Source organism: Boleophthalmus pectinirostris, unplaced genomic scaffold (genome assembly GCF_026225935.1).
Source record: "Boleophthalmus pectinirostris isolate CB_2022bp ecotype Guang Dong unplaced genomic scaffold, ASM2622593v1 HiC_scaffold_205, whole genome shotgun sequence".
Classification (NCBI taxonomy): Eukaryota; Metazoa; Chordata; class Actinopteri; order Gobiiformes; family Gobiidae; genus Boleophthalmus; species Boleophthalmus pectinirostris.
In genome coordinates this window covers 1-15,000 of record NW_026571163.1, presented here as the reverse complement: position 1 = coordinate 15,000, position 15,000 = coordinate 1, and the positions used below count along the sequence as shown (strand labels likewise).

The 15,000-nt window shown below is 39.2% G+C and overlaps 3 protein-coding genes across 5 annotated transcripts in view; all 3 read right to left on the bottom strand.

Annotated features, from left to right (window-relative positions):
• The window catches only part of LOC110173152 (alpha-1,3-mannosyl-glycoprotein 4-beta-N-acetylglucosaminyltransferase A), a 15,406-nt gene extending 9,198 nt beyond the window's left edge, over positions 1-6,208 (bottom strand). Inside the window, exons 1-2 of one of the 2 annotated variants that reach the window (XM_055156873.1) lie at positions 6,099-6,208; positions 5,278-5,438 (exon numbers count right to left, since the gene is read on the bottom strand). In XM_055156873.1, the coding sequence (XP_055012848.1) occupies positions 5,278-5,371 (94 nt within the window). In that variant the 5' untranslated portion in view covers positions 5,372-5,438; positions 6,099-6,208. Of the gene's footprint in view, positions 1-5,277; positions 6,048-6,098 lie in introns of those variants that run through there. The other variant, XM_055156872.1, reaches the window with a different exon arrangement.
• A 65-nt stretch (positions 6,209-6,273) lies between these two features.
• On the bottom strand, positions 6,274-8,878 carry creg2 (cellular repressor of E1A-stimulated genes 2). Its single transcript, XM_020939205.2, has 4 exons — positions 8,413-8,878; positions 7,211-7,380; positions 7,014-7,127; positions 6,274-6,896 (listed from the first exon to the last, which is right to left on the bottom strand). Exons 1-4 carry the CDS (start codon positions 8,800-8,802, stop codon positions 6,755-6,757), a joined length of 816 nt encoding a protein of 271 aa, XP_020794864.1. The 5' UTR covers positions 8,803-8,878; the 3' UTR covers positions 6,274-6,754.
• On the bottom strand, positions 8,816-14,994 carry cracdla (cracd like a). Of its 2 annotated transcripts, XR_008632668.1 has the most exons (10): positions 14,459-14,994; positions 13,354-13,418; positions 13,078-13,219; positions 12,865-13,000; positions 12,632-12,784; positions 12,022-12,225; positions 10,870-11,857; positions 9,831-10,688; positions 9,198-9,753; positions 8,816-8,917 (listed from the first exon to the last, which is right to left on the bottom strand). XR_008632668.1 is itself a non-coding variant. In XM_055156871.1 (9 exons), exons 2-9 carry the CDS (start codon positions 13,400-13,402, stop codon positions 9,557-9,559), a joined length of 2,727 nt encoding a protein of 908 aa, XP_055012846.1. In that variant the 5' UTR covers positions 13,403-13,418; positions 14,459-14,994; the 3' UTR covers positions 8,935-9,556. The 2 variants fall into 2 exon arrangements, 1 of the variants encoding a protein (XP_055012846.1); XM_055156871.1 differs by lacking the exon at positions 8,816-8,917 and having other exon boundaries at positions 8,935-9,753.
• Between the last annotated feature and the right edge of the window lie 6 nt (positions 14,995-15,000).

Genomic DNA, 15,000 nt, shown 5'->3' with positions numbered 1-15,000 from the left:
GTGTTATCTGGTGTACACCTGATCTGGTGTGCTGGGTAAGACTGTGAGGTGTGGCGTTTTAAAAACAGGACAATCCAAGCTCTTACAAAAGATACTTCCTGTCACCAGGGACAGTATAAAAAAAATACTTGGATCAAAATTTCCATGTAAGAAATAGATATGGTTCTTCAGTGTAAAACTTTATTATAAATGACCTCTGGAGAGGTGAGGACAAGAGCACATAGCGAAGGGTGTGGTACGGTCTTCGTGAATGTTTTGTGTTTTTAAACTGGCTCTTTTTGAAAGGCCACTGTTGTCTTGGCCTTGACCTGTGCCTCCTGCTGCTGACTGCAGGGCAATGGGTGCTGATGCTGATGTGTATGTACAGACAAACTGCTGTGTCACACATGTGCAGCTCTTAAGACAATCCCAGTGCTTCTAGAACAGCCTCAAGACATGACAATGCACAACTTTGTACAGCCACCACTGTCCCATCAAACATACAACCACAAATTAACAATTCAACCATAAATCACTGGCACTACGACTTTTGACTGCTGACATTTGGTGGAATGGATATGTGCACATATGAAAGTGATGCACCGGACATCACAGATTTGATATGCAAGTACAGAAATAGCCAACTGACATGCTGACAGGCCTTGACGGCACAGGACAGACATGGTAAAAAAGTAAGGTCTGGGAAGGGCAATCAAGTGCTCACACAACAATCTTGCACGAGGTGCAGAGTAGTAGTATTGATTTTTTGGGGTATATTCCTGAAAGAAATGCAACATGATCCTACAGTGGGTGATTGATACTCCCTCAATGCTGAACAAATCACAAAAGCGCAGAATTTCTCCAGTTTTGCCATTTCGTTCCAGTCAAGACCCCAACACCTCATTCATAAATATTAAGTCTTTTTAGTCAAATTTGAGTTAACCTATCTTCTTGAAGGGATAGGTGCTTTCCCATCCAAGCTGTGCTCCTAATAAACAATTCTGCTGACCTATGTATAAAAATTATTTTAATTCAGTTGAGAGACTTAAAATAAACAGAATGTAATTTTCATGTTTTTCCTGCTATGCCAACTGGATGTGCAACTGCACATGTGAAAGAAGTGCACTATGTTTACTTATATAAACATATTAGAGACAGATCTTATCTGTTCCAGTTCCACCCTGGGTTCCTGCTTACTGTAACTCATCTGTGTGGTCATTGACTATTTTTGGATTATTGTTTTAGAGACGATTTGATAATGGAAGAAACCCAACCTTAAACAATAAGGAAACAACACATGGGTTTGAGGAAGGCAGACAGGAAGTCACATGCCTGGATCATTCCCACTCAACTCAAGTGTTTTGTTGAACCTACAACGCTTCCTCAGGAGTCAATCATTACGAAAGGTCTCACAAACAATAAAAGTAACCAGCTAACAAAGTTTTCTTTTACTAATAGCTAAATATAACAAAAACTCTAATGTTGTTATATGAGCTGTCAGTTATACTGTATATGGTCAGTTTGTATAAGACGTGGACAAAATATCGGTATGAATTACAGCACTGGTCTGGTAAATTTTTTTTTTTTTAAGCCTGAGCCCATACAGGGCGTAGGAGCTATTGCTTTCGCAATGATGAGTGCATGGGCGAAGCATATTTGTTTTTACTAACATGTCATAGTCAATATTTGAGTCAATGGGCAAAATGCTCTTGTCCCCAAACACTGCTGGCATCAAGCTGTATCCAAGCCCCCATGCCAAAGGCATGGACCATATTTATAACTGCTAAAAATGAACAGAAATCAGAAAAAAATCAGAAAATGGGTGACCCCGACATGATGCCGCATGACGAAGGCATAAAATCACTGTACATCATCTAGACAAGTGGGGGATTAAAAGTTAGCCCATTTTTTATGATAACTATCACAGTTTATGTTCGGTGAACTTGCAAATTTCATTTAGATAAAAAAAAAAATTATGTGTCAAAATTTTGTCCTGTTCACACATACAAAGTCGGATTGGGCTCAAATTTTAATCCCATTAAAAAAAACCTACTAACTGTGACACAACCAAAAATAATGTTATAGCGCCCCCTACAAAACACTAAATTTTGCATGGAGTGTCAAAATTTTTGTTTTTCCAAAATGTACACAATTTTGCAGAAAATTACTCTGGGTCATCTCAATCAAAAAAGTCAATGTAAACCATATGGTGTTTTTAACTGTATTGCCATGGTGATGCACGAACGCTTCAGTGTCATCCTAATGATCCTCAAAAATTTCCTTTCATGATAAAAATATAATACATTGGAATATTATGAAATTTGGCACAATGACTCATCATGTCATTCTGATCAAAACAGTCAATGACAACCATATGATATGTTTCACTTGGTTGCCATGGCAATGCATGAGAGCACCTGTGTTATCCAAATAGCAAAATTTGCTTACATTTCAAAGTGATAAAACAACTTCTTAGTTTCATTGAAGAACGTGAAATTTGGCACAGTGATTCTTCAGGTCACACAGATCAAAAAAGACCAGGAGACAAAGTCGTAGTTTGCATTGGGGTTGCCGCGGCAATGTCCCAAAATGCCCATGTTTATCTATGTTACCACATCAGCATCTCCAATGTCTGCTGACTTAGTGTGTTTAGTGACAAGTACAGCCCAAATAAGACATAAATAAATAACACAGAGACAAATAAGGGACTGCCGGGTCAGCCGAGTGCGAAGCGTGGCCTGTAAGGGCTGTTTGATGCTGCTTGCGGTTTTGATTTCATATGTTATCAGCCAGAACAACAGGACAATTATTGGATCTAGGTACTGAATAAAAAATATGGACAGGTCAAGCCTCATATGAAAGTTCAGAACCTTTAGAATTCCCTCGCTGGGCTGCAGAGGCTGCACTAGCACTGACTAATAACTGGCTGCAGGTGCTGGAGTTTAGGCAATGAGGATTCAGATCAGAGAGTCATTTCAAGTTTAAAAACAACTGAATTTCAGCACTGAAACTGGCAGCCTAGCCCAATGAAACTCATGTAAGGCTCATTTTGGAAAATCATCTTGAGAACCAAACTACCCAATTATTAACAACTAGGCCATTACATCCAATGATAAAGAAACAAGATAAAGCCAGACATTACTCTAGCAGCTTTTCTGTGTGTCAGCCGGTACCTCCTGGACCCTAAAGCCAGACAGCCCGGAGCAGCTCCTCTTCGACAGAAGTGCACTTTATGGGGAGTGTTTGGACAGCTGACTGGCACAGCTTTTGTTTGCAGCAGTCAAGTGACCAGAACAGGACGGGAAATTTAGAGCAAAAATACAACTCAATCCTGCTTACAGCACTGCACAATATAACCACTATAGTCATGTGCTCATACATTCAGTCAGGCTTTTGAGATATGTTCCTCATGACTCACACATCCAGTAAGAAAATTTATGTTTTTAAACACCTACAAGAAAGACACAAGTGCTAAGAAAAATCATGCAAGCAGTACGAATAAATAATGTTAGTGACATCAACTTTGTCACTTCCATAAGTCAACACTTATTTAGTTGTGAACATAGATGCTTGAAATGGTAACTTTAGTTGCTCCAATACACATCGAAATGCTAATTTAGGTGCAATTATCAAATCCCAAAGATGACAATTATTAGAAAATATGTCCTCTGTAAAAAAAATATTTTTATTGAAATTCTATGGTTGTGTGGTCCTGTGTTTGTCTGCAGAGTTCTGTTGATCTGGCAGGTTCAATATCTTCTCTGTCAGCAGAGAAAAACAAGTGAAATAATATTTTCACAATAGCTTCAGAACGTTGTACCATTATTCAACGCCAGATATGAGTTCAATAGAAATAAGTTGGATATTTCTTTCTAAAACAGTAAATCTCCCATAGGATCACACAGGTCCCTGCCCTCCATCTGAAATTATGACATCAAATGAGAGCACAACCTATTCTAATACAATACTGAAGAAGAAAAAAAAAATCATACAGGACTTATTGAATATACCCCAAAATCTGTAAACCTAGCATGCAATTAAATGTTTATTTTTGGGACATTTTTTAAGTCTAATGATCCACATGTCTGACTTTGTTATTACCAGTTACTGATTACTACAAATAAATGACCTTATGTTGTCAAGACATCAAGAACACAATAGAGATTCATATCACTTTTTTTGTTTTAGAGCAGAAGTAGAAGCTATGTTTTTTTTTCTAATCTCTCACTTACAGAGCTATACAGTGAAAGACAGAGAAGTACCTTTTTCTTGTGTTTGTGAAGATATTAAATGAACAATATCATTTTCATTCAAATTCAGCATTCATTTTGCAATATTTGACTCACAAGCACTGTTTTTTTTCAACTTCTCAATGTACCTTTCAGTTGTGTATAGTGGCATTGGTTGGCACTATTTTAAGGGAAACTATTTAATCAAACTGATAAGCAGTACAGAACAATGTGAAGCACTGGCTTGGAATCTATCTAATGGCTGCAATTATTTACACTCTAATGATAACAACTCACTAAGTAGGCACTGCCTCCACCAACCATTTCCCAGCAAAAGGAAACCAGATGGAAAGATGGACACTATATATAGGATGTAAACACTGCACTGAATAAGAGCAGGTTTTAGTTGTTTGTTTCTTTGATAAATTAACTATAAATCTGGTCTGCAGTGTACCAATATCTTTGGACTTCGTCACTCATGAAGATAGCATTTCTAATCATGCTAGGAATCATACATTTTTCAAGCTTTGACATGGTGTTGCATAAGATAGAGCTATATAATAGGTGTGGAATAAACTGAAATTGTCTCAGGTTTAAGGTAGTTCTATTAGGAAGTGAAACTTTTCTTTTACTTTGGGTTAAACATGCCTAAACATCTTGACTCAGCAGATAGCCCACTATTGCTCAATTTACTACCATAAAAGTTTCATTCACTGTACACCCTGCAAACATCAGCCTAATTTTAAATGAACTAAACAGTTAGTCGGTACAATCCCTGCAACTTTAGAACATTAGTTGTATAGCTGGTTAATCGGGTTTGGTCATATTTATCTAGGTGTACCAAATGAACCACTCTACAGTATTTAGCTTCTTACATGTAAGTTGGGGGTGTCTATTATCAGAGGCAGGGGGTGACACAGTGGAGCCAGAGCCTGTATCTGTTATAGAGTGATGTGCGTGCTGTAACACCTGCTGTGTGGGCTAATGCACGGATAAAAGATGGTTTAATATAATAAGGCCCAAAGTGGTTTAGATTCGGAGAACCCTACAATGATGTAAACAGACTTACCTTTGCCATTCTGCCACGCTGTGTACCAGGACAGGCTCAGGAAGGACGTGAAGAAGATAATCGCCGTGGCCACAGTACCATTTCTGAGCCTCATCTCATTTTCATGTCAGCGATGCCTCTCTGGTGCCTGCCTCCCTCTCGCCTCTCGCCGGATCTCTGGGCTGTTCAAATGGGCGTAGACAGAGCCATATGTGAGCGTCCAAGGGTAAAACAGAACGGACGGGCCGATAGCTCTCCTCGGTCCTCGGTCGGCTGGTCTGGGGGTGAACGTTTTGTCATAGAGAGCCCCTGCGTCGTCCTACAGCGAAGGGTCACGAGTTAATCAGGGGTCCGAAAAGACTGCTCACATAGTCGGGCAATGTAAAACAGACTCCCTGCTGATCAAACCGCAAATGTTCAAAAGCAGACGTAAGCTACAAGTTACAAAAATAAGGAATTTGAGTGTGTCACGGGTAGAGACCCCGGGATAGGCTGGCCGAGCTCTGACGGTGTCCAAAAGCAACGCCCCGAATCACGTTGATTCAGTCCGAGCTGGCAACAGATGAATAAAACTACGGTGTGCTCCACTGCGAAGATATAGCACCCTCTTTGTCAATATACAGGTCAGCTGACCAGTCCTGCTGCAAACAAGCTAACTTACATTCATGTTAGCGACTAAGTTAGCTACAAAGCTACATTAAGTTACAAAAGAAAAAGAAGGGAGAAATAAAGTCTCCCGCGTATGTTTAAACAAAAAACAGCACACTTAGATAAACAAACTACCGGAGAAATATAATTTTTTTTAAAATAGTCCACCGGTCACGATGCGTTAGCAAACTCACCAGCTGCTGCTGCCGCTGTTGCTGCTGTTGCACCGCCTGCGCCCACCTGCACACCAGAGTGCGGGCGAACACCGACTGTTTCCGGGTCTACCGAAATAAAGCAAGAGCTTTGCTGTTTTGAAAGTGTTTTTATTTCAGTGCAATCATTTCCATAATAAAATTAGGTTTTTGGCCTATATATTTTACACGTTCTTCTTAAGTACATTTTATTTGACTTACTAAAAGGATGAGGGGAATGATCAACACAGGGTAGGTTCATATACAGTCTATGGGCAGGTCGCTAAATCATGAGGTAAAGCCCATAGCTAAAGCGGACAAAGTATAAAGAAATTCCCAATTGAACAGGTGATGTGATAAAACTACTGAATTTGAATGACAAAGGCTTAAATGAACCTAAATTAACCTTGCTCAGTGTAGTAAATGATCACAGTGCGCCATCTAGTGGGTAGATCATAAGTGTTTTTACCATCCAGGATGCCAGTGGGCTTGTGTGGAAATATATAGTCATACATTCATTTTATTTTGGGACACATGAGGTGGATTTATACATTCTCTTAAAATACTGTAGTCCAACAAGTTGCCTACTTAAAACCCTCAAGTTTCCAAGTCCTGAAAAAAAATAAGACATGAAATACAGCAACACAGCCAAAATAATCTCAGAAAGGCGTAGCTTTAAAGTAATCTTCCAAAGGTATTAGTGATGTGCCTCCAGTCCAGTCCTGCAGCCATACTTGGATCAGGTCTAGCCTCATGAAAAACCACTTGTGGCTCACTGGCCATTTGGCCATGACAGGATGTCTGCAATTACAAAATAAAAAATAAATAAATATTACAGAGCTGAGCAAATTTTCATCCTATTTTGAGAGTTTACATAGCCTTTGGCTACACATAACACTCATGATTCAATAGACATACCTGGAAAACATTGCTTCCTTCGCAAATGATACATCTTCGGGAGGTACTTCCATCATCTTTCCTGTAAGAGTCAGTCGAGCACATCTCGGATCCTCAGGATCATACATCATTTGCCTAAAATACAAATGCAGAAATAGATGCTTAAATATAACTGTAAATTATTTTTTTCTGTGCAACTCAACACAGAGGGAGCTCACCGACAAAAGTCACCTTCTGCCTCAGAAAAGGTCAAAGATGCATATGGGCTTATCTTCAAGTCTGAGACAGAGTTGTCCATTGGAGTCATATAGAAGTAAATGATTCCAGTGCTATTTTCCAGGGGGCCATCACTGACTGAAAAGATGTTTCCAAATGGGATTCCTTTTATCTGGACAGAATGACAAGCAAAACATTAGAATCACAGATGTACTGATAATCATCAACTTTCAGTACATCTGTGATTTTAATGCAACAAAGTGCAATGAACAGTAATGATAATAATAATAGTGCTTTTCCGGACGCTCAAAGTCGCTTTACAATTTCATGGATTATTCATTCTTTCCATGCTTGTGGTGGTAAGCTACTATTGTAGCCACAGCTGCCTCTGACCACCACCATCATACGCTCACACCATTTTCATACTAGGCAATGCGGGTGAAGTGAAAGCCTAAAGACACAAAATCAGTTTTTGCCACTGATGCCCCACTGTGTCACCTGGAATTCCTGGCAGTTTCCCATCCAAGTATTAACCAGGCCTGGCTTGCTTAGCTGCTGAAATCTGATGCGATTGACTGATTGATACTTTGCAGTAACAAGCAAACATAGTCAAAAAAAGTTTTAATATAGTCCGAAAACTCAATGAAAAACAACAAACAAAAAAGATCTCTGTGATCAATACAAGTGTTTATTTTCCCATTTATGTATTTGATGTAAAAAATAATAATAAAAAAAAGACTAATGTTAGCTAGCTTGTGACTGTAATGTTATTTGATACGGACTTGTTATCTAACCTGTTGTCGTGAGATTGTGTTAAAGTAAAGCTCAGATTAAAATCTAACTTGAGTAACAGAGCAATGCTTCCAGTTAGCATCAGAAGAAAGATTAGTTTGATAACAATTGCTTTATATATAGTATAATATAATATAATATATATATAAATAATATATAATATATATATATAAACACACACACACAGAGAGAGAGAGAGAGAGAGAGAGAGAGAGAGAGAGAGAGGACACTGTCATGGATCTAACTAATTCATTCACACAATATTATGGTATATCTATTCTAAGACCTGTTGGGCAGACCAGGGTCTATTATTGCATCAAATGCAACAGTTAATGTAAGTGTTAATGTAATACAACCTATAACTGTATTATAAACATGTTCTATCATAAGGGCCACCGCATTAAGCTCTTACCCCCTCTTGAGATGAAATGGTGGACAGCACCCCCCAGTCACTATTGTGAGCAATGTATCTGGCAGTCCTCGCAGTCTCTTGATGCGGAGGAGGTGTGCTGCTGGCGGAGTTTTTCACCTTTTCAACCGGATACGAAAAAAGACGAGATGACAGCTGGACAACAGTGTCTTCCTCGGACTTTACCATCTCTCCAGGACTCTCAGCCTGCTTCTTCCACAGCCCGGTGGTGTCCACCAGCAGCGCGGGGGCCACCTCCTCTGACAGGTCCGCGTCCTCCGGCTCCACTACATCGTTCGAAACCACCCAGGACACCGAGCTCCTCAGGGTGTAGCCCCGACACACACACAGCACAGCGGCAATGAATGCCAGCGAAATGGATCGGGACTTCATCGAGGGGGTACAGAGGGGCCTCTCTGCTGTCCTCTGTGTTTACATGCTCACGTGTCACGTGTAAGAGTTTCTGTTACACGAGGAGGTTTAGGAAGACAATTTACGACAGTGGCCCCTGCTGGCGAAAGAGATAAAAGACAACAACACGCCTGGACTAAATAGCAAGAAATCTAAGCCCATCTTCCCTACTGACAAAGATAGTCTGTTTGATGCAGACAAATAGACAATGATAACAAATATTTCAGGTTAATTTTACTTTGTGTATAAAGTGCAGTTTCATCCTACAGTTTCACAAATTAAGTAGGCTAATGTAGAATGCACAGTGCATTCCACAAAAGTACTACAAATGAATTAAAAGGATGTCCCACATAAACGTGCCCATATATTCGACTTACTAAATAAGTTAAATGGCACAGAAATGACAAGATTCAATTCTCATCCAGCATAAAAGGGAAAAAACACAGTTGTCACATTTAAATAAATCTTTGATGTAATGTGTAGAGATGATGCAGAATAATTTGAAGCTCTGATTAATTAAAAGTCTTATATTAGGCCATGTAAAGGTTCATTATTCCACTGCTGCAGCCTACTGTGCATAGACAAAAAAATAGCAAAATTACAAAACACAAATAGTTGTTTCTTGCATTATATCCCTTTCTCTTGAAAATGTTACATTTTATAAAATACTTTAAAACATTCAGTAGTAAATACGATATTGTTACTTTTAAATAGCCCCAACACAGTTCATATATCATTAGTCCATGGTCTTATCACTCCAGGCCATTGATTTTCTTTTTGCAAGCTCTATCCAGGACAGTTCTCCACTGTCAGACATAGACTGTAGGGTAGAGGACAGAGTAGGAGAAGGTGATGGAGCAGAGGACGAATCAGCAGTTTTTCGAATCCATTTTTCTTCTTTAGGCCTCTCTGGGATCTTTTTAGTGTTTGACGCTGTAAACATTTTTGTTATTATTGGCTCTTTAATCATCATATACAGTAACTTTAACATACCTAGCATATTGACTTACCTGTATGCTTAGATTCTGCTTTTGCCTCTTTGTTGACTAATGTGTCACTTTTTATTTCCACTGGTGAAGATGTCCACTCAGCTCTTTTCTCCAAAAAAGCCGCCTTCTTACTCACTGATGCGCCCCAAACTGACTGACCCTCTGTCTCTACAGTAGCTGTGCTGGTCTTACTTTCAGCAGTGCTATCCTGAGTAACATCTATACCTGTTGAGCGCAGACTATGAGTACCCCATAGAGGCTGAGCTGTGTTGTGAGAACTGGAGGGGCTCTGTGATGTGCTTTCTACCTGTCGAATAGAGCGCAGAGGAGATTGGCTGGTCCATATATTGCCCTGAGTTACAGAGTGGCTGACTGCCTCTGTTGATACTGGCTGTGACAGTGTTGGCTTTGTGATTTGAGTTTCTCTAAAAGGAGATGCTGATGAGGTCTGCTGTGCTGTGGTTGCAGGCAATAATTGCTTTACAGTTTGTGCTGGGGGTTTGAGATCTACTGCCTCAGTTGTGGCAGCACTTGTTAATGGCTGATTTGTACTTTTTGCATCCAATCTTTGTGTGACTGTTTGTGCTAGATTTGGTGATTGAACTTGTATTTTATCTGAACAAACTGCTATCTGCCCTACAGAAAAATCTTTTGGAAATTTACTTGTGAACAGATTTTGGAGACATTTAGTCTTTTCCATGGCCATACTCATCCAGGATACTTCTGTTGAAGTGGTATGTGGCTGGGGCCCCTGAGGGGCCTGGGAGGAACCTTTCACTTGTGAGGGCTGGGCCTCAGCACAAACCAGTGGGGTGTTAACAGGAGCAGGGGCTGTTTGTTTGGCTGGGACACTGGCTGCAGATGAGGGAGTAGATACATCTGTGGAAAGACACAACTGTTAGACATACCAAGTTCAAAGGTCTAGAGTCAGTGTAAAAATGTTATCACTCTCTGCGATTATTAACCATGTGAATGTACTGTACATTACCAGTGCAAAGAGAGTGTGTGTAATAAATAACTCTATAGGAAAATGAAGCACAGAAAATATGCTTAAACTCACCTTGCTTGGTTTCTGCAATTATGTTTTTTGTAGACAATAGGTCAGTATTATTACTTGTGTCTTGTTTATGTTGTTTCTCCTCAGTCACTGCTGACTTTAAACATTCATTTGAAGCTGTTTTTGGCTTCGGCCTCACATATAGCGATGTGGACCGCAGTTTAACACCAAATGTTGTCTTTGCTTCTTCCTCTTCTGACTCTTTTGCTGTGTCAGAATGGTTACCTATGTCTGTGAGTTTGTTTTTAGAGGGTCTTGCTGTTTCTACCTTTCTAAGACTATCCTTTATCATCCATGTTTCTTCTCTTCCCATTATAAAGGGAACTGCACCAGGTTTTAAATCCACTTTAGGGCTTATGTTTGGAGAGGTGTCCAGTCTTTTTTCCCCTGTCTTTATCCAAGCATGTTCACGATACCCAGTGAAACTGCCTGAACGTGGCCTTTCCTCCTCTTCCTTCCTTTTAGATGCAGACAAATGAAAGGAACCAGAGCCTGGGAGAGGTCTCTTAATTGCTGATGTCCTGTCTACCTCAACTGTATGTCGTAATGTTATTCCTGCGCTCACAGATGGCTGGTCAGAAGACATTGTTTTAGATTTCATATTAGTAGCCCAAGTCTTGTTTTGTGTATCCCTTAAAAATTGAATGTCAACATTTCCAGAGCTGTCAGACCTTCCCGTTACGTCTGATGGAATAAAAGATGAGTGTGGCCGGGGCATTATATCTAAAGTTCTGTTCACTTTTGGTCGAAGAATCTGTTGGGACACTGTGGGCATTTTCCCAAGTATAGAAATGTCTTTTTGGGGAGAAACACTGTTAGACGAATTGGACGGTGTCTCAGGCTTTATGAGTTCTGATACCACTGATGTAGCTTCATTCACTTCTGCATTCTCAGTTTCACGTTTAAGCTCTTCTTGGACGTCAGACTGTTCATTCTCCTCTTTAAGTGTTTCTGAGTTGTTTAGGTCAGATGTTAGAGTTGTGGGCTCAACCTGTACAAACAAGAATAAAATATGTTTATAATAATAATAAAAATACCAGAAGCTTGTTTTATTTAAAATATCCAGAAAATGTAAGAATGTTCAAAAATGTTATGGTAAACTTTAACACTTGTTGCACTGTGCTGTCATGTATGTTTTAATAAGATGTTCATTACAGTGGACTGTCTCTTCTTGGTGCTGGCCCTCTGGTTTCGGGGTTTAACAGATAGGCGGTGGCGGGCAGCTGATGTATCTAAGATGGGGGTGAACTGAGCTGGAGAGCTGAAGTCCAATGGTGTTTCCTCGATGGGAGATGTTTTTGGAGAAGGTTTTATTGGTACTGGTTTAATAGTGGGATTAGAGGATATTTGGGATAAGGCCTGAAAAAGATACAATAAAAACATTCATTGGCACATGTGTATTTGTGTATTCTGGTAATTGTAGAAACATACAGTATTTATTCCTTTAAGTATTTTCTGGCATAGATCTCAAACCTAAATTCTCTAACAGTACCATTCACATAGTATATTATAGTTTTTATTCAAGATAGTATTTCAAGATATTTAATACACTGTGTTCAAAAACTATAATACTAGGATTTGTGTGACATTCGATGTCCATTTACAGACTTTTCCTACAGTTAGAACATGATGTGGAAAGGTGGTTGTGTGCTTGATCTTAGCTGTATGACATAAATAAACAAAGCACTTGAATCTATAGCCACACTTTATTGTTTATATAATAATAACTTCACTAAACTTATACATTTAGAAGTTTTAGAAGTACCTTATTGAGAGTTTCCTGTGTTATGTGCCTCTCTGTCCTCTCTGATTGGTTGTGGACATCTTCTTCTGAGTGACTAGTTTGATCTTCTGTACGTTTGCTTGGAGGAATCATAGGTGGTGGCCCCAAATGAAACTTTTGTTGTTGTAACTTCTCCTAAAATCAACATTAAATGTGTTGGAAGTAAGTAAAGTAAAGTATAAACATATGTATTTTTTGTCTTCAAACATCAGTACCTGTAGTGCTTTGATCTTGAAGTGAACATTCTCCTGAGATAAAACTCTAGTTGGTTCACTCTCTGTCAAGGACTGGTCAGCCAAAAAGATGCTGTCATGAGACAATGCTCGCGATCCCATGACTGCTGGATTACATCTAGGGATATGAAGTATAAAAGATTGTGTTAAAACTTAATCATAATGTTATATACTACAATTGAAGCAAATTATTACACAAGATCTTCATCAGATCCAAGTGCTTCCGCAGCTGTGATATCACTGGCAGACTGGCTCAGTTTTCTAGTTGCTTCTGCCTCTTTCTTGCTTTTCCCAAAGAGACGTAATTTTATTGACTTCAGCTTTGACTTTTTACGTCCTAAAGATTGGAAAAGAAGATTGGATTTCCATATTTATTATATTATATCATCTATACACATGATCTTTCCAACAGTTGAATTGCCCATGAGCTTTTTAGCATTGATTTTGTCCAATATAAATGGTTCATCTCACCTGAAACATCCTCAGTGCTTTCTTCTGTGTCTCCTAAGAAGGTCTCCATGTTTCTTCTGTGTCTTCTGCGATGATTGAAGAGAAAGATCAGTAAATAAAAAGATTTATCCAGTACCTATTACAAATACAGTCAGTTCAAGGCAGCAGAACATACTCCTGTTCATTGGTGTAGAAGTATAGCGATAGCTAGAGGTTGAGTTAAGAGCAAAGGTTTATTGGTGTTATCAGCACCATTACAAACCTTACAACTGGGAGTGCTGATACAAGAAGTAAGTTTATTGTGGCCAGTTTGAAAATCTCTTGTAATAATGTAATAATTAAGTGTCCAAATAATTTCTCTTGTGGATCAATAAAGTATGTCTAAGTCTAAGTGTAAATCTAAGTCTAAATGTCAAATGAGTGGGCCAGGGTCAAAATGTTGTAAGAAGCTTCTATGTATATACATTTTAATTTCAAACTGATATGGGTATGGGATATGGGAAAACAAAATAAGTTTGATATAATATAGCATAAGAAAACAAAACCTTTGACTATACCTTTGAAAGGTACACAGTGGTTAAGACTAATCAACATGTGTCAGTGCAAAAAGAGCTCATTCTTCCATGATGACTATGAGGTATACAATGTTGTATGACTGTCCTGTAGCCTAGAAACTGGTGTCAGCAGAGCATAATATCACCCTGTGCATGTTGCTTGATAAGACTAGTGTCAGATGATGAATAAACATGCAAAGTCCACATTTCCACCACAATATAACCATAGCTGCACACCTTGTTAGGTAAACCTTACAATTTACTCTAAACATATAATTTTATATTTAACTTGGAAATGCAACAGTAAAGCTGACTGTAGAGTGGTTTATGATCTCATTTAGACACGGCCAGACTATGGCCCCAACAGCAACACAGGATAATCTGGTGGATTATTAACATTGCTGAGAGATCCTTGTAAGATTTCACAGCACAATAATCCACAGTATCTGCTAAATCACAGGCTCCCAAAAGCCCCAAAAGCTTCTAAATATATCAGAGATTCAAAGAGAAAGTCCTAGTTATAACCTTTTAGGTAACACATATTTACACAAGTACAATGCATTTAAACTCACCGTATGTCTGTGGCAGCAGCAGTGCCTCTCCTTGTGTCTGTCCTCTACTTTTCCTGCCTGGTTTTGTTTGGTCCTGTTCACAAACTGTCCCAGTCCTGATGTGTACACCTCAGCATTTCACCTATGAAGGCAGAGCAGACCGAAGGAGGGGACGTCCAAGGAGAATGAAAGACATGCGCTGAGAAAGAAAGAGAGGGAGGTCACTCCATGACAGAGTAAGCAAATGCACAAAGAGAAAAGAGGACAGAATGAAGAGAGGGAAAGAGAGAGAGAGAGAGAGAGAGAGAGAGAGAGAGAGATATTCTATTACATTAGTGGCACACTGTGGCCCTCTGCGCTAAGCTCCTTATAAAACGCTAACCTGATTTTTAGACCCAGAAATGAGAGGGGAAAATGCCCCAGCTGGAATGGGGACAGATGTACAGGAATTACAAATGATGCACGTTTATATATTTTACAAGTACTTTAACAGTACAGCAGTCGCAGTGTTTTCTGACAACATATCTATACATAATTTCTTATTATTTGATTAGTTGTCTCTT

Bases quoted from the DNA above. Each gene is read 5' to 3' on its own strand.
- creg2 (XM_020939205.2), bottom strand. From the start codon at position 8,802: ATGAAGTCCCGATCCATTTCGCTGGCATTCATTGCCGCTGTGCTGTGT. The intron at 7,128-7,210 runs GTGAGCTCCCTC...TTTGTATTTTAG, and splicing joins GCAGAAGGTGACTTTTGTCG to GCAAATGATGTATGATCCTG. The intron at 6,897-7,013 runs GTATGTCTATTG...TTGTAATTGCAG, and splicing joins AAGGAAGCAATGTTTTCCAG to ACATCCTGTCATGGCCAAAT.
- cracdla (XM_055156871.1), bottom strand. From the start codon at position 13,402: ATGGAGACCTTCTTAGGAGACACAGAAGAAAGCACTGAGGATGTTTCA. The intron at 13,001-13,077 runs GTAATAATTTGC...TCATATCCCTAG, and splicing joins GGATCTGATGAAGATCTTGT to ATGTAATCCAGCAGTCATGG. The intron at 11,858-12,021 runs GTAATGAACATC...TTGTTTGTACAG, and splicing joins CCAAGAAGAGACAGTCCACT to GTTGAGCCCACAACTCTAAC.